The 24,971-nt window shown below is 37.5% G+C and overlaps 1 protein-coding gene across 2 annotated transcripts in view; it reads left to right on the top strand.

Moving 5' to 3' along the window:
• The window catches only part of ADAM10 (ADAM metallopeptidase domain 10), a 111,161-nt gene that overhangs the window by 54,689 nt on the left and 31,501 nt on the right, over positions 1-24,971 (top strand). For both annotated transcript variants that reach the window (XM_029237638.1, XM_029237639.1), the window contains 4 exons: positions 459-559; positions 7,232-7,381; positions 12,019-12,111; positions 15,136-15,319. In XM_029237638.1, the coding sequence (XP_029093471.1) occupies positions 459-559; positions 7,232-7,381; positions 12,019-12,111; positions 15,136-15,319 (528 nt within the window). The remainder of the gene's footprint in view (positions 1-458; positions 560-7,231; positions 7,382-12,018; positions 12,112-15,135; positions 15,320-24,971) is intronic.

Below are 24,971 nucleotides of genomic sequence, written 5' to 3'. Positions count from 1 at the left end.
GTTGGTATTCATTGAAGGAATTCAAACCAAATATGATATATTTGCCTAACTGTAGTTCAAATTGAGGTAGCTTTGTACATTTGCAGAATAAGAAATTTAATGTGTTTGAACGGAAAGTTATAAATTACAAAATGAAGTAAATTGCAGTGTTAAAATGCTCTATATATCTGAAGTGGGACAGGTTGGGAAAGTTAAACACAGAATAAAGAAGGATTATTGTTCTTTTTTAGAATTCACAAATCATTCATATAACAAAAACTTAGAGACCATTGATGTTGAAGGAGAACTTCAGAACCTGCCAGGTTTTAAAAGTAGAATGCCTAGCATAATGCCTTTCCCATTGGAACCCAATAAGCATTTATGGCTTTCATTAATTATGACAGTTAAATTTTCATTTATAAGATAATTGGTAATACTTAAACATGTGACAGTAATAATATTTCTTCTTTGTATTTTAGACTATCCCCATAAGTATGGTCCACAGGGGGGCTGTGCAGATCGCTCAGTATTTGAAAGGATGAGGAAGTACCAGATGACTGGTGTGGAAGAAGTAACACAGGTAAGGATTTTAATACAAACTTGTGTTTAAGAAATGGAAGTGAACTTGGGTATGTGTTTCTGCATTAAAAATGTATGTTCTAGGATTTCTAAAAGATTTATACTGCCGTCAGGAAATATTTATATTTTTTAATGCTCAAAGAGGCCAAGTAACTTGCTTATAATAAAGGTGTGATGCTGCAATTTGAGTACAAATCTGCATGACCCAAAAAACATAACGTGTCCAAACTATTCTCTTACATGTTTTATCATAAAATTTAAAAATATCCAGTCTGAACATGTATTTTGTATAAATGTGTTTGTATTAATATGAAAATTAGAGTGACCAACTTCCCCCTGGTTTGCCTGAGACTTCTCCAGTTTAACATTGAAAATTATGTGTCTCTAAGCAAACCAAGATGGTTAGTTACCCTAATAAAAATCATCATACTTTTGATATTTTAATTGTAAGTTTTTCTGCCATTGACTGTTGACGTTTTATTCTTTTTTTGACCTCCTTTATTTCATTTATAGGTGGTAGTTTTATGGTTATTTAAAACACAAGTTTAAAATTAAAAAAATTTTATTCTTATAATAAAACATCATATATTTTGAACATCCGTTCTAAAAGTAGTAGCATGGATTAACATTTCTTGAGTCACAAATGCAGATTTGTATGTTTCTTGATCTGCAAAATGGCATAAATAATACCATTTCAAATGGGTCTTTTAAGTCTAAGTGAGATTTTATTCTTGTATTCATTGAACAATTTTGTACTGATCTCCCATATGTCAGAAGATCTGTGATAGGTTCTGGGAATATGTGGAAATTAAGATGAAGGCTTGTCCTCACAAAGTTTTTTGTTTAATTGGAGACACAGAAAAATTGAAGATAGTAAGAAATGGAAGAAGATTAAGCAAAGAGTGATATTCTACACACAAGAAGACTAGTTAACCTAGCCTTGCAAGTGTTTGAGGACAATAATCAGAAACTAAAAGAAAAAGCAGAAGTTAGGTTGACCATGAAGAGATGGAAAGAGGAGGAACAGTGTATACAAGGCCAGAGAGATAGCAAGACCAGTAAAGAATTCTTAACTTCAGAGTGAGGTGCAAAACTAGAGACAAGGAGACTAATTATGAGTTGTTGGAGTTATTCAGTTGAGAAGTGCTAGTGGCTTGTACTAAGGTATTGGCAATGTGGATAGAGAGGCTGAGAGTATAGATTGCTAGATATAATACGGTTTAACAGTGGCTAGACACAACATTCAATATACAAATGTAGGTTGTATTTTTTTTATATCAGCAGCAGACCACCAGAAATGTCATGTAAGAGAGGACACCATTAAAAATAATATCAAGAATATTATGTATCAAAGAATAAATGTAACAACGAATTATAAGACCTGTATAAGGAAAATTACAAAATTTTATAAGAAATATTACAGATGATTGATTTTATTATGGAGAGATATACTGTATAAAATGGAACATAATACCTAATATAAAAACATTAATTTCCCCATATTGATTTGTGGATTCAGTGCAATTCCATACAAATTACAACATGATTTTTCACAGCACTTGATGGGTCTAAAATGTTACAAGGAAAAGTGAAGGCTAAGAAGAAATGAGGCCCATCTGAAGGTGATGAACAGGAAAGAGAGATTTACCCTGGAAGATATTAAGACTGACTCTAGTAATTGAGAGTGTACTTTCAGCATAGGGATGTACAAATTGACCAGAGGAATAAAATTGAGTGCTCAGGAACAGATCCATACATATATGAAACTTTGTTATGTGGTAGAGGTGAAACCTCAAATCAGGGAGGAAAATAGAGACTATTGAATAAATGGAGCCAGAGAAAATGTTTATCCATTTGGAAAAAATGAAGTTGGATCTTCATCTCACATTATATTTAAAACAAAACAAAACTCTATAAAGTACTAAAACGAAAACTTTGAAACTCTTAGAACAAGTAAGTGGAGATTTCCCTTTCCAGCTGTGATAGAGTAACTGGTATCCAACTAGCCATCCTGCAAAAAACAACTGGAAAACAAAACAAGAACAACAACAGAAAAAAGAAACAATTGTTTTCAAATATTGGCCAACAGGCAGTACAGGATTGAGATACCTGAGAGAGGAGAAATAAGTATCTCTGTGATTTCCCTGACTTTTTGACTGGAGGCAAAATTTTAGGAATGGCACAATGAAGGGCATTTCAAGAAGAGTAAGAAGTGCACAGCGCTGTTGCACAATTGAAGAGATACGTTCAGGTTCTGGAAGACTGAGGTATCTGGATTTATGGACATAGTACCTGAGAGGAGAGAGCTATGCTGAAAAAAAGCTCTAGATATCTGCACAGGGGTCGCCTTGAATCTTAGCCGGATTCTAAGCTGTGCATGCACAGGGTGAGATTCTATGAGAAAACTACCTGAGAAAGAAAAACTACTGAGGAATCTATGAACTGAAACAACAATCAGAAATTGTACTTGGTAGAGATCCCAAGCCATGCTTGGAGTAGGCTAATCTCACCCTAGACTAAAGGCTACTCCAGACCTGTCCTAACTAAGCTGAAAAACCAAGCTTCAGAAAGATCAAGGTGATTTTCAAGTAAATTAGTTGCCTGTCAGAGCAAAGCTCAATAATACTTGTTAAAGAAGGACACTGAATGCAGATACTCAACGATGTAGCATGCAGAATGTCAGATGTTCAGAAAACATTGCTAGATGACCAGAAGCTCAAGAAGTTGGAAAAGGTGATCCATAATCAGAACAAAATACCACCCAGATAGAAACAGACTAGAAATTACAGGCATTAGCACACGAGGACTTTGAAACAACTAATATTAATGTGTTCAAAAAACTATGAAAACAAAGAGAATAGTAATTATAATAAAAGAACCAAATATAATCCCCTAGTGGGGATTTATCTAGTAATTGACAAACAGATTTTCAAAGTTATATGGAAATGTAAAGGACCTAGAATAGCCAAAACAATTTTCAAAAAAGAACAAAAGCTAGAGGACTTATACTACCTGATTTTAAGATTTACTATAAAGCTACAGTAATCAAGATGGTGTCATCTTGACCTCAGGATAGACTTACAGGTCATGGAACAGAATAGAGAGTCCATATCCATTTGGCCAGTTGATTTTCACAAAAGTCCCAAGGTAATTTAAAGGACGAAAGAGCAGTCTGACAGATAGTACTGGAACAATTGAATATCCATTAAAAAAAAGAACCTCAACTTATACCATTACACCTTATACAAAAATTAACTCAAAACGGATAATAAATCTGTATGCTTAAAGCTAAAACGTAAACTTCTAGATAAAAACATGGAGAAAACTTTTGTGACTTTGGAATAGACAACAATTTCTTAGGACACAAAAATACCCTGCCGAAAAAAATTACGAACTCGACTTTGTCAAAATTAAAAACTTCTCAAAAGATACAGTTAAGAAAATGTAAAAAGAAGCCACAGACTGTGAGAAAAATGTCAGCAGTACATATATCTGACAGAAGGCTTTTCCAGAATATAACAAGAACTCTTATAACTCAGTTTTTTAAAAATGGTCAAACCTCAATTAAAAAATGGGCAGGGCTTCCCTGGTGGCGCAGTGGTTGAGAGTCCGCCTGCCGATGCAGGGGACACGGGTTCGTGTCCCGGTCCGGGAAGATCCCACATGCTGTGGAGTGGCTGGGCCCGTGAGCCATGGCCGCTGAGCCTGTGCGTCCGGAACCTGTGCTCCGCAACAGGAGAGGCCACGACAGTGAGATGCCTGCGTACAGCAAAAAAAAAAAAAAAAAAAAGGCAAAAGCATTTGAAAAGACACTTGACAAAAGAAGATATTAAAAAATATTTTGTATTTTGAAGTAGAGAAACACTTTGAATAAGGCATGGAATCTTTGACTATTAAAGAATTGATGTATTTCACTCTATGAAAATTAAGAGTAAAGGACACCTTAAAGTGAAGACAGTGATAAACTTTGAGACAATATTCACAATTCATAACATGGACAAAATATTGTTGTCAAGAAATAGAGACGTAGTCCTTCTCCTGTTTAGAACAACTAATAGAGACCAACCTGACCTCAAAATACGAATATTTAAAAAAATATATGTTATGTTTGTGTCTGCATGTGTGTGTATTTGTCAGAAGGCATTGGAGAGATAACAAAGCTGTGAAGAAGTGTGGGACCAGATCTTAGGGAAAAAAGAGGGCACTTAGGAAGGTGAGCCTGACGTTTGGGGCTACCTTTTCTCTAGCTGTATCTTCCAGTTCTTGAGGAGGTAGCTAAGAGACTGAAAAGCTGAATAGAACCCTCCAGATTCTTGAGGCTAAAGATAAAAATACTATTTCGGGACTTCAGGTTGGGATCTTGAATGAAGGGCTGCTCCCTAGAAGTAAGGGTGAATCAGAAAGTGTTCTGCCTCCCCTCACAGGGGTTAAAGTTTCACACCACATCTTCTTAATCTCTGATTGGATTAAGGTAATCGAGGATTACTAGTGCACCAAGGCTCATTGCCTGCCAGAAGTGAAAACAGATCTTCTCTTGAGAAAGATATCATTACTTGAAGCCTCAGATTATATCTGTGGTTTTCCATGCACATTGTCTGGCACTCAGTTCAAAATAATCAGCACATTAGCAAATGAGACAACATGATGGAAGAGTGAGAGGGAAAAAATTATTTATCAAACATTAGCCATTCAAGAATAAATGACAGGTATACACCCTCAGAGAGCTTACAGTATAGCTGGGGTGTCAGACATGTAAACAACCTAAAGGTATGTGAATAATGAAATGATCAGACACAGATACAGACTTTATAATATGTTCAAGTACATAAAGAGGAAATTAAAAATTTCAGCAGAAAATTGAAAATGAACAAAAGAACCTAATGGAAATTCTAGAACTGAAAAATATAACAACAGAAACGAAGAATTTGACGGGCTTAGACCTGAATAGTACGTCATAAAAAAATAGGGTAAACCACTTAGAAACAAAAGTGTAGAAAATACAGAAAAGAGCTTTAAGAGACATAGGTGATACATTAAAAAGGTCTAAAGTATGTGTAATTGATATCTTAGAAGGAGAAAAAATGAGAGTGAAATAGGGACAGATGGTGGCTGAGAATTCCACATATGACAGAGAATATCAAACAACAAATTTAGTAAACCCTGTAATTAGCGCAGGAAAAGTCTTACACAAAGAAAATAATACTAGCACAATATTAGAGAAGTCTAAAAACCAAAGAATATACTCTTAAAAGCAACCAATAAAAAAAGTCTAGTCACCTTCAGAGAAGCAACAGTAAAAATGACAGCTCATTTCTCATTGGAAACAGTTGAAACCAGAAGACAATGGAATGTGCTGAAACAGTAACTGCCATCCTAGAATGATGTACTGAGCGAAAATAGATAAAAGTACAATGAAGACAGTAACTAAGAGAACAGTCAAACATGGAGTTGTCAAGGGAGAAGGAAATTATAAAATGTGAGTGTAAATTTGGAATTGTGGCTTAAAATTTAATTAATTTAAGTTGAATTCTCTATTACTCTGTCATCAAAATTCACTTAACTTGGTGCTTTTAGATGTCAACAAATGTTTAAGTGCTTGGATTCAGTAGCAGTGTTAATTATTTAAACAAATACTTATTGAGTGTCTACTGTTTGCCTGTGAAGTGTGTGTTAGCTGATAGCAGTATAGTGAGACGCAAACACCGAGATAATTTCTTCTTTCCAGAACTCTCATTCTAGTGGTTGAAGTAATGGTGGTGGGCTGGGGACAGAAAATCAACAAATAACCACATGATAAACTGTAAAGGACATGGGTACATGGTTCTGTGAGGTGGTATGATGGGTGAATTGGTCTTTGCTAAGTCTGAAGAAAAGAAGTTAACTAGATCAGGAGAGACAGCATCACCATGTGCAAAAGACTGTGACAGGATGCAGACCGTGTGTTGGAGGGTTGGAAAGAAGGCCTATGTAGCTGTAGCACAGAGAGCTAGAGTTGGGTAATGTAGTAGGGTCTCTCTGTGAAGTAATATGGAATGGGACGAAACTGGACAGGTAAGTAGAGTCTGCAGTGCTGACTGGGTGGTGCATATAAAGGGTTTACGACTTTATCCTTAGAGCCATAGGAAATCATTGAAATACAAATGCAGGTGGGTAATATTTTCAAAATTGTTTTTTGAAAGGATTGCAGTATGAAGATTAGATTGAAGGCCAGAAGTGGATAGAGGTAGATTCCCATCGCTCAGATTGCAATACTCTAGGTAATAAGTGATGGTGGCTTGGGCTAATGTGATGGAGCTAGAGGTAATGGGCAGATGCCCTAAGTATTTAGAAGCTAAATCTGACAGGGCTGGGTGATAGATTGGGTATTAGAGGTGAGGTAGAGGAAGACATCAAAGTATTGTAAACTACTGTAAGACTTGCTTTATATTTATGTATTAAACAGTATGTTTTGGAAATGTTTCAAAGTTAAAGAATTGCTTGAATAAATAAGTCATCTATATAGTAGAATGTTATGAGACTGAAAGTGGTGTTTATGAAGAATTTTATAAACAGTGCAAGGAAATACCTATGGTCTTACATAATAAAGTAGAAAGTGAAATTGTTTATAATGTGTATTCTTAACTATAACAGTGAAGCATACTGATGATTAGAAATGACTCTTTTTGACATATAGACACCTCAAGAAGAACATGCTATTAACGGTCCAGAACTCCTGAGGAAAAAACGTACAACTTCAGCTGAAAAAAATACTTGTCAGCTTTATATTCAGACTGATCATCTGTTTTTTAAATATTATGGAACACGAGAGGCTGTGATTGCCCAGGTATTTATAATTTTGCTACTATTTTAGTTTTCATATTCTCATATTGTTTCATTATACCTGTATATTCCTCTAAAAATTAAAGTTAGTGCATATCTCATTTTGGAAAAATAAAGAGTATGTATTTTCAATTGTGATACGAGAAAATATGTAAGATAAGAACACAAATAACTGAAAGACCAGTTAGGATATTTCAGTGTCATTCTAAAGAGAGATGTAGGAAAATGATTTCATGAAGGAGATGACACTGGGAGCTTAGCTTGGAAGAGAGGGTCAAATTGTCATTTGTGGTCTTAAAGGAGGGAAAGGTAGAGGAGTCTTTCCAATAAGAATCTTTAATTTCTATTCTGTGTTCTCCTTATACTTAACACTTTCTAAGTTACATTACTATCTGCATTTGTGTCTTACTGAAGTATAAATTTTTCGGAGACACTCTTCAAAATATCCTTTTTTTTTTTTTTTTTGCGGTACGCGGGGGCTCTCACTGCTGTGGCCTCTCCCGTTGCGGAGCACAGGCTCCAGACGCACAGGCTCAGCGGCCATGGCTCACGGGCCCAGCCGCTCCGCGGCATGTGGGGTCTTCCTGGACCAGGGCACGAACCCGCGTCCCCCTGCATCGGCAGGCGGACTCTCAACCACTGCGCCACCAGGGAAGCCCAAAATATCCTTCATTTTGAAGGTATCCAGTGAGAGTTTGATGAATGCATTTTGAGTCCAAGGATTTGAGACTGAGAGGGTGGAGGTGTCATTAGTATAAATGGTAAACTCATTTTGTTGGTGGTGATGAACTTATTTTAGACACGTTTAAAAGCCCATGTACATGGTGATGATAGGGTATTGAAAATGTAGAACTGGAGCTTGGGAGAGGTTAGCCTTGAGCTTTCTGCATGGAATTTAAGGGTGCAAAAGAGATAGTTAAAATAAGGAGAGAGAATGAAATCAAAAGGGAAGGAACTGGGAGATAAAATCTCTTTATAGTGAATAGGATGACAAGGAGAAGCTATGGGCTAAAATATAATAGTTAAAGAGGTAGGAGATAAAATAGGATTAGCCAAGGAATAAACAAAGTTTCACAACAAAATGCATAACCAATAGTGTCATATGTGGAGATACCAAAGAGAATGACTACAAAGTAATTAACTCAATGTATATGTATGTCAAATATACAATGTATATTTTATATGTATGTCAAATCATGACGTACACTTTAAATATCTTACATTTTATTTGTCATTTATACCTCAGTAATGCTGAAAAAAAGAAAGAATGATTATAAAGGTTAGCTGATTTTTAGTTATTAGAATATTATTGATGGACTTTAAGCAAGCTCTCAATAAAGTTGTGAGGGTGAAAACATTGTGAACAATAAGGAATGGGTTGGCAGGAGCAGTTAGGGTTTCAAGAGATGTGAAAAACAGAAAAAAAATGGTGTCAGGAATAATATGGAATATTTGAGTGAAAGGGGGATACATGAGAAGTTGGTCAGAAGAGGAAAATGATCCAGTAGAGAAGCAGTGTTAGATATGAGAAATAAAAACTGATGAGAAACAATGTCCTTGAAGATCCAGTAAAGATTGGGGTTAAGAATATAGAAAAGTTACTCTTTAAGGAAGAGTTACCATTTGAGGGAGATAGAAATGCATAAAGATAGAAAAGTTTGGGGACTTCCCTGGTGGCACAATGGATAAGACTCCATGCTCCCAATGCAGGGGACCCTGGTTTGATCCCTGGTCAGGGAACTAGATCCCACATGCATGCTGCAGCTAAGCAGCCCGCCTGCCGCAACTAAGACCCGGCGCAACCAAATAAATAAATAAATATTAAAAAAGAAAGAAAGAAAAGTTTGAAGGTTAAAAGAGCAGGTGATCAAGATGAACCCTCAGTAAAGTAAGATGTCTGATCAGTCATCTGTGGAAAAATGTTTGAACTACCACTGTTGGGGGTGGAGAAGGAACAGTGAGAATTGGATAAGGGATTGCTAGGCCAAGCTGAGGGTAGATAGCAGATTTATAATGGACTTTATCAGCAGTGTTATGGTATTGTTTATCATTGTTTGGCAACTAGGGCTACTTTTGAAATTATTATTGTTAATGCTTTTACTTGACTATTTATGTTTATATAATTTCTTTGAAAATAGTTTTGAACCTATATATATATGCATGTTTTCACATAAGTGGTAGCAAGAGTGCTTTTTGTAAATGAAGATGGGAAGGTTGTATATAGAGTGGTTTAGAAGCCAGAGAGTTAAGTTGGGAGTCAGCTAGGAAAAAGAGGATCTTTTTGTGTTCTATCACCCTGTTTACCTCTTCTTAGAATTTAGCAAAATCTGAATGTATGTTATTTATATTTGTATTACTTCCTTCCCTTCCTCCCCCTCTAGAATAAATCTGTAAATTTATAGGGACCTTCTCAATTTTGTTTACCCCTGTACCTCCAGCACCTAAAACAGCGCCTACCATATAGTAAATGGTGGACAAAACTTACAGAATATGTACTATTGCATCAATGGAAAGACTAAAGTCAGAGACTGACTGAGTGTCCTGATATTATCAGCGAGATATTCACAGAAGATGTTTGAGCTGAGTCTAAGGGGTAGATACCCTAGGCATAAGGAAGCAGCATGCGAAAAGGCATGGAGGTATGACATTGCAGGATGGAATTGAGGAAACCAAGTTTTACTGGGTTGGCCAAAAAGTTCGTTCAGTTTTTTCCATAAGGTCACTAGTAGTGCTTAATTGTCTTTAATTTCATTTGAAACAATTTTGTTAGATTGTATTGTGACAGCTGTCAGATCAGCATGCATTAAAAAAAAACATCAAAATTGGTGAATTTTTGTGTAGCCATTTTAATATTGAAGATGGAAGAAAAACATTTGGCATATTATGCTTTATTATTTCATGAAAGGTAAAAACACAGCTGAAACGCGAAAAAAGATTTGTGTAGTGTATGGAGAAGGTGCTGTGACTGATCAAACGTGTCAAAAGTGGTTTGCAGAGTTTCGTGCTGGAGATTTCTCACTGGACGATGCTCCACGGTTAGGTAGACCAGTTGAAGTTGATAGCAATCAAATCGAGACATTAATTGAGAACAATCAACGTTATACCACGTGGGAGATAGCAGACATATTCAAAATATCCAAATCAAGCACTGAAAATCATTTGTACCAGCTCGGTTACGTTAATAGCTTTGATGTTTGGGTTCCACGAAAGTTGAGCGAAAAAAACCTTCTTGCCCATATTTCCGCATGTGATTCTCTACTTAAATGTAACGAAAACGTCCTGTTTTTTAAAACAAATTGTGACAGGCAATGAAAAGTGGATACTGTTCAACAGCGGTCCCCAACCTTTTTGGCACCAGGGACTGGTTTTGTGGAAGACAGTTTTTCCACGGATGGGGGTCGGGGGGATGGGTCAGGCGGTAATGTGAGTGATGGGGAGCTGCAGCTGAAGTTTCGTTTGCTCGCCCCCTGCTCACCTCCTGCTGTGCGGCCCAGTTCCTAACAGGCCGAGGACCACTACTGGTCCGCGGCCCAGGGGTTGGGGACCCCTGCTGTACAATAATGTGGAACGGAAGAGATCGTGGGGCAAGCAAAATGAACCACCACCAACCACACCAAAGGCCGGTCTTCGAGGGCTTCCCTGGTGGCGCAGTGGTTGGGAGTCCGCCTGCCGATGCAGGGGACACGGGTTTGTGCCCCGGTCCGGGAGGATCCCACATGCCGCGGAGCGGCTGGGCCCGTGAGCCATGGCCGCTGAGCCTGCGCGTCCGTAGCCTGTGCTCCGCAACGGGAGAGGCCACAACAGTGAGAGGCCCGCGTACCGCAAAAAAAAAAAAGGCCGGTCTTCGTCCAGAGAAGGTGATGTTGTGTAGATGGTGGGATTGGAAGGGAGTCCTCTATTATGAGCTCCTAACGGAAAACCAAACGATTAATTCCAGCTAGTACTGCTCCCAGCTAGACCAACTGAAAGTGGCACTCGACAAAAAGCGTCCAGAATTAGTCAACAAAAAACACAGAATCTTCCATCAGGATAACACACGACCGCATGTTTTTTTGATGACCAGGCAAAAACTGTTACAGCTTGGCTGGGAAGTTCTGATTCATCCCCTTCAGATTTCCATTTATGTGCACCTTCAGATTTCCATTTATTTTGGTCTTTACTAAATTCTCTTAATGGAAAAAATTTCAATTCCCTGGAAGACTGTAAAAGGTACCTGGAACAGTTCTTTGCTTGAAAAGATAAAAAGTTTTGGGAATGGAATTATGAAGTTGCCTGAAAAATGGCAGAAGGTAGTGGAACAAAATGGTGAATACATTGTCCAATAAAGTTCTTGGTGAAAATGAAAAATGTCTTTTATCTTTACTTAAAAACCAAAGGGACTTTTTGGCCAACCCAGTATATGACTGAGGCAAGAGTACATGTTTGGTTTTGGCCAGAGAAAAATATGGAAAAGTCACTGAATTTCCCTTCTCAGTTCCAGCTCACTAATCTTTTTCATCCTTTCATCTAGTATATGATATTGACATTTTAAAATTTGAATGTGGTGGAATATGAATAATTCTTGATTTGGGAAATGGAAATTCACAGTCTTTTTCACATTTCAACATTGCCTCTAAAATGTCTTTTTTTTTTAATCAATAGATATCCAGTCATGTTAAAGCGATTGATACAATTTACCAGACCACAGACTTCTCTGGAATCCGTAATATCAGTTTCATGGTGAAACGCATAAGAGTAAGTAAGGAATTTCAGTAGTTAAGAACATTAAGAAAGAGAAACAATAAGGATCATGTTTACAAAAAGAAAAATGCTTGACTTTTACTTCATCTTCATGCATTAAATTGTATGTGCTGATGCAGGTTAGCTTTACTCTTGGGTTTTACACACACACAGAGGGGATACTTGGGTTTATGACTTAATGAAATCTATAGGGCTTTAATCTGGACCACAGAAGAGGTATGGTAGAAAGTACTGTTTTCTATCTATCTGATTAACATACCAGTTAGAAAGCGCTCTAAGTAACTGCAGATACCGTACTTGACATTTTTCTCCCTGATATTATTCCCATTTCTTCAGATTTGCCTTATGCAGTATATTTCAGAGTGTGTCCCATTTGATGCTGCAGCGGAGGGAAGGATAGATACAGTGGTTAAATACAATTGGAAGTTGGAAAAACACTTAATACCGTTTCCTCTTGAAATTTAACAGTGCACACTAATGTATTTCAAGTTTTGAGAAATCCTTTGGGAAAGAAATCCATATTTTTCTAAGCTAATTTAACCTTTTTGTACTAACATCAGCTGAAACTCCAAAGACCTGCAGTGCACATTTTAAGAAATGCTGATCCAGAACTACTGATTCTTAGTTTTAATGTTATAAATTGTTAATAAGTAAATATTATTATTAAAAAATTGGACTGTTTCAAAAATTTTCTAAATATGAATTCTTTCAAAGTATAAAGCTTTTAAGAATCTGAGTTTATAAGCTAGATAACCTGGGTTTTAAAAATAATCATTTTACAAAAGTACTTGCCACAGGATTTCTTTATTTTAAAAAAATTTATTTTTAATGGCTTTTATTTTTTTTAATGTTATTTATTTATTTATTTTTTGCTGTGCCACATGGCTGTGCAGCGTTTTTTTGGCTGCGCCGGTAGCTTGCAGCATCTTAGTTCCCCAACCAGAGATCGAACCCAGGCCCTTGGCAGTGAAAGCGCTGAGTCCTAACCACCAGACCACTGGGGAATACCCCACAGGGTTTCTTTATATTTTGTGCTTTTATTCTTCTTAAAATATTGTTGACTAGATTATAGTTTTAGTACATACATGTAATATATTTTAAAAAAATAGCTGAAAGTGGTCCTTACTTTTAGAAGTGACATGATTAATTATTACATTGGATTGCCTTAAGGTGAAATATGGTTCGGTATACTGTATAAGAACTGTTTGTAATCAATTGCTTTCATGTATTTTGAGAGCAATATAAACCTTTAAATGAGCAAGTAGAAGTGATAAGTGTTATAAATATTGCTATTTAGTAGACAGAGCAATGAAATGCAAAGTAGCGAAAAGTAGAGAACACCTGAACAAATTTTAGTGAAACACATTTGTTTGACTAAAATAATTTGCATTATGAATAGATGCATGTATATAAAAGAGTTATGTGGGGCTTCCCTGGTGGCGCAGTGGTTGAGAGTCCACCTGCCGATCCAGGGGACACGGGTTCGTGCCCCAGTCCGGGAAGATCCCACATGCCGCAGAGTGGCTGGGCCCGTGAGCCATGGCTGCTGAGCCTGCGCATCTGGAGCCTGTGCTCCGCAACGGGAGAGGCCACAACGGTGAGAGGCCCGCATACCGCAAAAAAAAAAAAAAGTTATGTGGCGATTAGTTGTTTTTCAGGCCTTTAACTGAGATTAAAACTTTAGTTTAAATAAATTTATTAAGAAAAAATTAATCATCCCATTTTAATATAGGTAACTAAAATTGAGATGCAGTTTTTATTTGTAGCCAATATTACAGAAGTATCAGAGAATTTCATTTCTATGTTTAGTGGGAAAAAGCGATATGCAGCATGTCTCTAAGCATGGGCTACCTTTAATGTATAGTGTTCTTGTTTTTGGATGTGTGTGTGTGTGTGTGTGTGTGTTAGATGACCATAACTGATTGTTTCTGGTTAATTGTTAATGGATAAACCAGATGATCTCATATCTGTCTTTAGGCAATTGCCTTCAGTGGTGTTTCTACCATCCTGTTTGTAAGCTCCTTGGTTTTTACTGAAGGATGTGGATCCTAAAAAGACCTATAGTTTTCATTTTATTAACTGTAATAGCCTTATCACTGATATTTTCAATAGACTGAGATTTCCCTTCTAAGCAATGTTTACTCTCATACATATTCCTTTTTATTCTCTACCAACAGTCTTGTATGTAATTCTCTGACTTACTTGGGGAAAACCAAATTGTTCTAGGACTTCAGAGGTTAGGCAGAGGTCTCTGAAAGGAAGCAATGAGTAGTAAATGAAAGCTTTTGTTTTAGTTGAAGTTTGGTATCAGAACTGATTATTCTTCATATTGTGAAGGAGGAACCTGCACCCAGGAGTATAGTAGCTAAGTGTGGAAGGAAACATTCTGGAGGAACTCAGCTTGAAATAGTAAGAGAAACGAATTGGCAAAGAAAAAAAAAATTCTTGCTCACATTCAGAGGAAAAGATTGAACTTGAAATTAGTTGTGCTTGACTCATGACTCTAGGCAAGGAGAACCAAGAATATGATTTGTCTGCTGAATTGACAGTTTCGGGTTCAATATTTCTTTTATGTTATACTAATTAGCTGAAATATAGGGTTTTATGTCATACTTGTCATCATATGTAGGAGATTAGCACTAAAGGAGACTCATCAAATGATTAAATTGAGAAACTGTACTTCCTTATTGGAAATTTTGAAAGCAGAACTTGCTTTCCCATCCCAAGTGTTCAGTGTTCAGGAATCTGTGAACACTTGCTCAGAAGTGTAATATACTCAGTTTTAATTCCCCTACCCGTCCATCCTTCCTTCCTTCCCTCCTCCCTCCCTCCCTCCTTCCCTCCTCCCTTTTTGGCTTCTCTGATTAGATCAGGGATGGAGGTAGTGGGAATAACTGTAGAAGTTTTAATTTAGGCCTGACTTCCTTGGGCCTCAAGCATATTGTCCAGGTAGATACTACTTACACTAAGGCTCTGCTAACATTGGTTGCTTGTTAAAATCATTGTTTTGGATTTTAGATCAACACAACTGCTGATGAGAAGGACCCTACAAATCCCTTCCGTTTTCCAAATATTGGTGTGGAGAAGTTTCTGGAATTAAATTCTGAGCAGAATCATGATGACTACTGTTTGGCCTATGTCTTCACAGACCGAGATTTTGATGATGGTGTCCTTGGTCTGGCTTGGGTTGGAGCACCTTCAGGTAGTTTATCTATATATGTCTTGACTTAACTACTTGAAATGAAAAGCAGTTCTCTTGATGGATTGAATTTTACAAAGTATAGGAGAAAGTGATGCCTGTACAGTATCTAAATGTATACATCTTGAGTTAGGCAGAATTCATAAGCATAATGTAAATGGAAAAATAGTTGAAGCAGCTTTTTATTTTGAAATGAGTACTAACAGGGAGATATCCTGACATTTGGTACATTCAGTAGCTGAAATAAATAATTTTATGGGAAAAAGTGGTACTTAGTTCTGAAACTGAAAAGCAAAATATTAATTTTTTCACAAAAGTGAATGTAATTAATTATTTTGGGAGGTAGGGGGATGGGGAGAGGTTCTTAGAGTCAAAAGGGGAAAACTGTGTTCTTGCTTCTTCTGCCATGAGATAAAGAGCAGAGAAATCCTACTCAGGAATAGCAGGTAGAAAGAAAAGAAAGACTGCCTTTATTATTATTATTTCTCACCTTTATTTTAACAAAAGGGACGTGTTGCCTGAAAAGAGATGTGGGCAGGAGGCCCAGTACCCATAGCTCCACTGGCTTGACTGCATGGCCCCACGTTCCGCTGGGGTCTCTGCCTTAGCACGGAGAGCTCCTGTCACTGAGAAAGCCTGGATGGGATAATCCCCTTGCCATTGCAGTCGGGGTGGGGGTCTGTGAGTCACAGTGTAATAAGTTCAGTAGCCTACTTTAGAGAAATTGATGAATTGAAAGATGAGTAGAAAGAATCCCGGACTCTTTGAATATAAATTTTGCCATATAGAATTTGATCAGTAGTCTGTCACCTTCTGAGCTATACACAGCAGTTTCTCCTTCTGATACATAATTTCTATCTTTTTCCAAGTATAAACTTCTGCTTTATCCAGGGCAAGACAGGCTTTTCTATTCTTAGTTTATTCTTTGGTTTGTTATGCATATTTAACATCTTTAATACTGTATTTTTGCTTTTATACTTGCTCTTTTTTTTTAAGCCAGCAATGAATATCCTTTTTAGTTTCCAAAGCTTTTGTTTTTCTTCCACATTTTAAAGTGTACTCAATTTCATGATGTCATTAAAGTACAAGTTTATGTCATAGGCTGCATATATCATAGTGCAGTATTTTTGTATATTTGTCCTTTACAATGATCTGTGTTGGTTTTGTGTTACTTGCGTTGTCAGCAGATTGTACAACTCACTCTTTCCTATGATAATTCACGTTTTATAACTTTTATATTCTGAAATTTCTTTTCCCCTCCTTGGTTAGTTGGATAATTTTATCACATAGTTTATAGTCTCTTCTCCTTAATCATCAGTAAGTACTATAGAAACTCAGGGATTCATTTTTCTTTATATATTACCATTAATATAGTGGCTCTTGAAGTGTGCTCCATGGACTAGCAGCATCTGTATTACCTGGGAACTTGTTAGAAATGTAAATCCATGGGCCTCACTCAGGTCTACTAGATCAGAAACTCCAGGTGTGGAGCCCATCAGCCTTTGTTTGAAGAGGCCCTCCAGGTGTTTCTGATGCATACTAAAGTCTGCAAACCACCATCTTAATATTTTTGCTCACAAAATGTCTCCTGGGCAAACGATTGGATGATCTCAGACTAAAAACTTTCTGCCATTTTGCATTTTCAACTCCAGACTGTTGTTCATTAAGAATGTAATGGTCCTGAGAGAGCTTGGTCAAATTTTCCTGAAACTTCAGATATCCTCATGTCTACTTTAAAAAAAAAAAAATAGACTGTATATTTAGAACAGTTTTAGATTTATAGAAAAAAATGAGCAGATAGAGTTGTCTCCACTACCTTCCTATATTATTAGCAGCTTACATTAGTATGGTGCATTTGTTACAATTAATCAACCAATACTGGTACATTATTGTTAACTAAAGTCAGCCCATAGTTTATTCAGATTTCTTTAGTTTTTACTACGGTCCTTCTTCTGTTCCAAGATCTTGTCCAGGATACCACAGTACGTTTAATTGTCATGCCTCTTTAGTTCTTGGCTGTGATGGCTTCTCAGACTTTTCTTGTTTTTTTATAACCTTGACAATTTTGAGGAGTATTGGTCAGGAATGTTGTAGGATGTCCCTCTGTTGCAGTCTTTTTGATGTTTTTCTCATGATTGGACTAGGGTTATGGGTTTGGGGGGAGAGTTAGTTTTTCTTTCTAGTTGTTTATGATATCTGGACCACTTATTTTATGAAACGGTGCTTATTTCATTGAAGCAGCAGTTCTGGATTGAAAATGATGGGCCACATTACTTGTATTTTTGTCATTGCGTTCTTCATCTGATGCCCTCTTCCTTTACTCTGTGTTAAACCCCTAACTCCAGCTCTCAGAAGCCTTTTTCTAAGAGCTTCTGGGGAGGGGCTCAGCAGGAAGAATGGGGCCAGAGTGGCAAAGAGAAGGGGTCTTTGTTCCTTTGACACAACTTTTTCTAGAATAAGATACCTGCCTTGACAGCTTTCTTCTTCACTTCCCTTTGCCCTTAGACTACCTGAACTGAGTTTATTTCACCTACATTTTATTATTTTATAAGGAACTTTATGTATTTGCTCTTACTGATTAATTCAGTTCCGTTATGAGGTGTAGGTAGTATTTCCTCCATTATACAGGTGGATTGGATTCAGAGACTTTGTCAACAACCCAGTATCTCACAGAACTTAGAATCTGGACCTTTTGACTCCAGGTTTTGTGCATTTGGTAGTTATTTTCTAGGTATTATTATAATGTAACGTCCTACTTTTATCTTTCTAAGACATTTCCAAGAAGAAGTTGAAATGTTTCCTGGATCTAAGCAGAGATGGACTCTATTTCCTTCTTTCTTAAGAGAGATGAGTTATAAAACAGTACTACTCTGTATTATTTAGGCATCATTTTGGGTAATTGTCAAGGCATAATTAGAAGAGCACTGGTTTGGGAACTAGGAGACGGGGTCCTTGTCTGTTCTGTCTCTATAAATGCAGGTAAATCATTTTGTTTCAGCTTGTTTATTTTTCATTGTAATTTCTTCTGTCTTTGCCCTTCCTTTGATACTTCATGTTTCTGCATGTAGATCTTCGTAATGCTTGCTGTTACACTATTTTTTAAAATATCATTTTATAGCTGATCTGTTCAGCTTGTGATATTACTGTTTCTTAATCTTTTTCATTTTTATTTGGCCTAATTAATTTCTGTTGTATCATTTAACTCTGCAGCTGTTTCACTATTCAAATATATGGTAGTGGAAAGGATTTTGTTTTGATACTGTTGTGTTAATTTTCACAGAATAGTTACTCAAATTATTCGCTATAGTCCTCTTCACTGACTCAGTTAAGCTGGGAAAAGCATTGAGGGTTAAAACATTTGAATAGTAGGTTTCTTGTCTTTAAGTCTTGTTAATACTACTTTTTATTTGTTCTTTTAATATTTCTTATTGTGGTTGGGTACTGCCTTCAGTTACCTCAATGAGAAAAACAGTACCTCCTGCCCCAACTCCATAATAAGTAGAAACAGCTTGTGAGCTGGGATGACTTGGAGGCTTCTATTTGAAATTATACAGGGCCTAGAATGGAGCCCCCAAAAGGGAGGAGTCTGGTCTCCAAAACAAAGATAGTCTTGAATATGAATCTAGAAAGATTACTCTAAACTTCTCTTTATATAAACACAGTTCTGTGTTAAGCAGGTAGTAGCCTCTTATTTTAGAGACCGAAACATTGGTTCCTTAACAAAGTAGATTCTTCTTTTTTTTTTTTTTTTTTTGCGGTACGCGGGCCTCTCACTGTTGTGGTCTCTCCCCCGTTGCGGTGCGCAGGCTCAGCGGCCATGGCTCACGGGCCCAGCCGCTCCATGGCATGTGGGATCTTCCCGGACCGGGGCACGAACCCGTGTCTCCTGCATCGGCAAGCGGACTCTCAACCACTGTGCCACCAGGAAAGCCCAAAAGTAGATTCTTTATATTAGATAATCCCTTTGTTCTACTTCATTTGCTACACCCTTCTAACCAGCTTTTTTTTTTTTTTTTTTGCTGTATGCGGGCCTCTCACTGCTGCGGCCTCTCCCATTGCGGAGCACAGGCTCCGGACACACAGGCCCAGCGGCCATGGCTCACGGGCCCAGCTGCTCCGCGGCACGCGGGATCCTCCCGGATCAGGGCACGCACCCGCGTCCCCTGCATCGGCAGGCGGACTCCCAACCACTGTGCCACCAGGGAAACCCCTAACCAGCTTTTTTTTTTTTTGCGGTTTGCGGGCCTCTCACTGTTGTGGCCTCTCCCGTTGCGGAGCACAGGCTCTGGACTCGCAGGCTCAGCGGCCATGGCTCACGGGCCCAGCCACTCCGCGGCATGTGGAATCTTCCCAGACTGGGGCACGAACACGTGTCCCCTGCATCGGCAGGCGGACTCTCAACCACTGCGCCACCAGGGAAGCCCCCTAAACAGCTTTTTGAGGGGCCTTTATTTTTTGGTTTATTAAGGCACTTTCTGCTCATCTATTATCCCTCTTAATGTTATCAGTTAACCCAATGAACATAGTCTCACTTTGCCAGGTCACTGAAAAAGGCTAGCTCTGGAGTTCATCTCCAGAGCTAATCCTGAACCATTCAGTATTCCTCTGACCGTTTGTAAAGAACATTCTTTGAGACATTTGATTTGGTAGAAATTGTCTCTTCTGTTTTTCTTAGTTTAGAAATTTTAGTTTGATTTTACGTATTAGAATTTGACCACATGCAGAGCTCAAAATGAGGTTCTCAAGATAACCCACAGCCTATCGAATTCTTTTTTTTTTATCATTCCTTCTACTTTAATTAGTTGATATTCTTCTTTTTTTGAATTTTATTTTATTTTTTTATAGGCCAGGTTCTTATTAGTTATCTATTTTATACATATTAGTTTATACATGTCAGTCCCAATCACACACACCCCCACACCCCCACCACCACCACTTTCCCCCCTTGGTGTCCATACATTTGTTCTCTACATCTGTGTCTCTGTTTCTGCCCTGCAAACTGGTTCATCTGTACCATTTTTCTAGGTTCCACATATATGCGTTAACATACGATATTTGTTTTTCTTTCTGACTTATTTCACTCTGTATGACAGTCTCTAGATCCATCCACATCTCTACAAATGACCCAACTTCATTCCTTTTTATGGCTGAGTAATATTCCATTGTATACAGGTACCACATCTTCTTTATCCATTCGTCTGTTGATGGGCATTTAGGTTGCTTCCATGACCTGGCTATTGTAAATAGTGCTGCAGTGAACATTGGGGTGCATGTTTCTTTTTGAATTATGGTTTTCTCAGGGTATATGCCCAGTAGTGGGATTGCTGGGTCGCATGGTAATTCTATTTTTAGTTTTTTAAGGAGCCCCCATACTCTTCTCCCTAGTGGCTGTATCAATTTACATTCCCACCAACATTGCAAGAGGGTTCCCTTTTCTGCACACCCTCTCCAGCATTTGTTGTTTGTAGATTTTCTGATGATGCCCTTTCTAACTGGTGTGAGGTGATACCTCATTGTAGTTTTGATTTTCATTTCTGTAATAATTAGTGATGTTGAGAAGCTTTTCATGTGCTTCTTGGCCATCTGTATGTCGTCTTTGGAAAAATGTCTGTTTAGGTCTTCTGCCCATTTTTTCACTGGGTTGCTTTTTTTTTTAATATTGAGCTGCATGAGCTGTTTATATATTTTGGAGATTAATCCTCTGTCCACTGATTCGTTTGCAAATATTTTCTCCCATTCTGAAGGTTGTCTTTTCGTCTTATTTGTAGTTTCCTTTGCTTTGCAAAAGCTTTAAAGTCTCATTAGGTCCCATTTGTTTATTTTTATTTCTATTACTCTAGGAGGTGGATCAAAAAAGATCTTGCTGTGATTTCTGTCAAGGATTGTTCTTCCTATGTTTTCCTCTAAGAGTTTTAGAGTATCCAGTCTTACATTTAGGTCACTAATCCATTTTGAGTTTATTTTTGTGTGTGGTGTTAAGGAGTGTTCTAATTTCATTGTTTTACATGTAGCTGTCCAGTTTTCCCAGCACCACTTATTGAAGAGGCTGTCTCTTCTCCATTGTATGTCCTTGCCTCCTTTGTCATAGATTAGTTGACCATAGGTGCGTGGGTTTATCTCTGGGCTTTCTATCCTGTTCCATTGATTTATATTTCTGTTTTTGGGCCAATAGCATATTGTCTTGATTACTGTAGCTTTGTAGTATAGTCTGAAGTCAGGGAGTCTGATTCCTCCACTCCCTTTTTTCCCTTGAGACTGCTTTGGCTTTTCCGGGTCTTTTGTGTCTCCATACAAATTTTAAGATGTTTTATCCTAGTTCTGTAAAAAATGGTAATTTGATAAGGATTGCATTGAATCTGTAGATTGCTTTGGATAGTATAGTCATTTTCACAATATTGATTCTTCGAATCCAAGAACATGGTATATCTCTCCATCTGTTTGTATCATCTTTAATTTCTTTCATCAGTGTCTTATAGTTTTCTGCATACAGGTCTTTCGTCTCCCTAGGTAGGTTTATTCCTAGGTATTTTATTCTTTTTGTTGCAGTGGTAAATAGGAGTGTTTCCTTAATTTCTCTTTCAGATTTTTCATCATTAGTGTATAGGAATGCAAGAGATTTCTGTGCATTAATTTTGTATCCTGCTACTTTACCAAATTCATTGATTAGCTCTAGTAGTTTTCTGGTGGCATCTTTAGGATTCTCTATTTACAGTGTCATGTCATCTGCAAACAGTGACAGCTTTACTTCTTCTTTTCCAATTTGTATTCCTTTTATTTCTTTTTCTTCTCTGATTGCCATGGCTAGGACTTCCAAAACTATGTTGAATAATAGTGGCGAGAGTGGACTTCCTTGTCTTGTTCCTGATCTTAGAGGAATACTTACAGTTTTTCACCATTGAGAATGATTTTTGCTGTGGGTTTGTCAAATATGGCCTTTATTATGTTGAGGTAGGTTCCTTCTGTGCCCACTTTCTGGAGAGTTTTTATCATAAACGGGTGTTGAATTTTGTCAAAAGCTTTTTCTGCATCTATTGAGATGATTATATGCTTTTTATTCTTCAGTTTGTTAATATGGTGTATCACACTGATTGATTTGTGTATATTGAAGAATCCTTGCATTCCTGAGGTAAATCCTACTTGATCATGGTGTATGATCCTTTTAATGTGTTTTGGATTCTGTTTGCTAGTATTTTGTTGAGGATTTTTGCATCTATATTCCTCAGTGATACTGGTCTGTAATTTTCTTTTTTTGTAGTATCTTTGTCTGGTTTTGGTATCAGGGTGATGGCGGCCTCAGAAGGAGTTTGGGAGTGTTTCTTCCTCTGGAAGTGTTTGGAAGAGTGTGATAATGATGGGTGTTCACTCTTCTCTAAACGTTTGATAGAATTCACCTGTGAAGCCATCTGGTCCTGGACTTTTGTTTGTTGGAAGATTTTTAATCACAGTTTCAATTTCATTACTTGTGATTGGTCTGTTCATATTTTCCTGGTTCAGTCTTGGAAGGTTACACCTTTCTAAGAATTTGTCCATTTCTTCCAAGTTGTCCATTTTATTGGCATAGAGTTGCTTGTGGTAGTCTCTTAGGATGCTTTGTATTTCTGTGGTGTCTGTTGTAACTTCTCCTTTTTCATTTCTAATTTTATTGATTTGAGTCCTCTCCCTCTTTTTCTTGATGAGTCTGGCTAAAGGTTTATCAGTTTTGTTTTTCTTCTCAAAAAACCAGCTTTTAGTTTTATTGACCTTTGCTATTGTTTTCTTTGTTTCTATTTCATTTATTTCTGCTCTGATCTTTATGATTTCTTTCCTTCTACTAACTTTGGGCTTTGTTTGTTCTTTCTCTAGTTCCTTTAGGTTTAAGGTTAGATTTTTTATTTGAGGTTTCTCTTGTTTCTTGAGTTAGGATTGTATTGCTATAAACTTCCCTCTTAGAACTGTTTTTGTTGCATCCCATAGGTTTTGGATCGTTGTGTTTTGTCTGTAGGTATTTTTTGATTTCCTCTTTGATTTCTTCAGTGATCTCTTGGTTATTTAGTAATGTGTTGTTTAGCCTCCATGTGTTTGTGTTTCTTAGGGTTTTTTTCACTGTAATTGATTTCTAATCTCATAGCGTTGTGGTTAAAGATGCTTGATATGATTTCAATTTTCTTAAATTTACTGAGGCTTGATTTGTGACCCACAATGTGATGTATCCTGGAGAATGTTCCATGTGCACTTGAGAAGAAAGTGTAATCTGCTGTTTTTGGATGGAATGTCCTATTAATATCAATTAAATCTGTCTGGTCTATTGTGTCATTTAAAGCTTGTGTTTCCTTATTAATTTTCTGTTTGGATGATCCGTCCATTGGTGTAAGTGAGGTGTTAAAGTCCCCCACTATTATTGTGTTACTGTCTATTTCCTCTTTTATAGCTGTTAGCAGTTGCGTTATGTATTGAGGTGCTTCTGTGTTGGGTGCATATATATTTATCGTTGTTATATCTTCTTCTTGGATTGATCCCTTGATCATTATGTAGTGTCCTTCCTTGTCTCTTGTAACATTCTTTATTTTAAAGTGTATTTTATCTGATATGAGTATTGCTACTCCAGCTTTCTTTTGATTTCCATTTGCATGGAATATCTTTTTCCATCCCCTCACTTTGAGTCTGTATGTGTCCCTAGGTCTGAAGTGGGTCTCTTGTAGACAGCATATATATATGGGTCTTGTTTTTGTAACCATTCAGCGAGCCTATGTCTTTTGGTTGGAGCATTTAATCCATTTATGTTTAAGGTAATTATCGATATGTATGTTCCTGTTACCATTTTCTTAATTGTTATGGGTTTGTTTTTGTAGGTCGTTTACTTCTCTTGTGTTTCCCACTTAGAGAAGTTCCTTTAGCATTTGTTCTAGAGCTGGTTTGGTGGTGCTGAATTCTCTTAGCTTTTGCTTGTCTGTAAAGCTTTTGATTTCTCCATCAAACCTGGATAAGATCCTTGCCGGGTAGAGTAATCTTGGTTGTAGGTCCTTCCCTTTCATCACTTAAAATATATTGTGCCACTCCCTTCTGCACCGCCAGGTTGTGTCAGACCCCCAGGTTGGGAAGCCTCACGTGGGACTCAGAACGTTCACTGCAGTGGGTGGACTTCTGTGATACAAGTGTTCTCTAGTTTGTGAGTCACCCATCCAGCAGTTATGGGATTTGATTTTACTGTGATTGTGCCCCTCCTACCATCTCATTGTGGCTTATCCTTTGTCTTTGGATGTGGGGTATCTTTTTTGGTGAGTTCCAGTGTCTTCCTGTCCATGATTGTTCAGCAGTTAGTTGTGATTCTGGTGCTCTCGCCAGAGGGAGTGAGCACACGTCCTCTACTCTGCCATCTTGAGCCAATCTCCTTGATATTCCTCGCATTCTTAACCTGTTTGAAAGTGTAATTAAAAGGCTAGGAGAATTATGTCATTAAAATATTACATCATTAGAATAGAGGACACTTAATATTGAGATTTTGTACAGGTCTGGATTGTCCCTTGCAGGATGTTTAACATCTTTGGTCCCTACCCATTACATGTGAGTAGTGCTCCCCAGACTTGACAGATAAAGAAATACCCTCAGACATTTCCTGATAACCTATCTGGGAGTGGTACTAACGTCTGCTTCAAAATTACTGCTCAGATTAATATTG

The sequence above is a fragment of the Monodon monoceros genome, unplaced genomic scaffold, assembly GCF_005190385.1.
Source record: "Monodon monoceros isolate NGI ecotype Baffin Bay Population unplaced genomic scaffold, NGI_Narwhal_1 Super_Scaffold_21, whole genome shotgun sequence".
Classification (NCBI taxonomy): domain Eukaryota; kingdom Metazoa; phylum Chordata; class Mammalia; order Artiodactyla; family Monodontidae; genus Monodon; species Monodon monoceros.
This window is presented reverse-complemented; position numbering and strand designations above follow the sequence as displayed.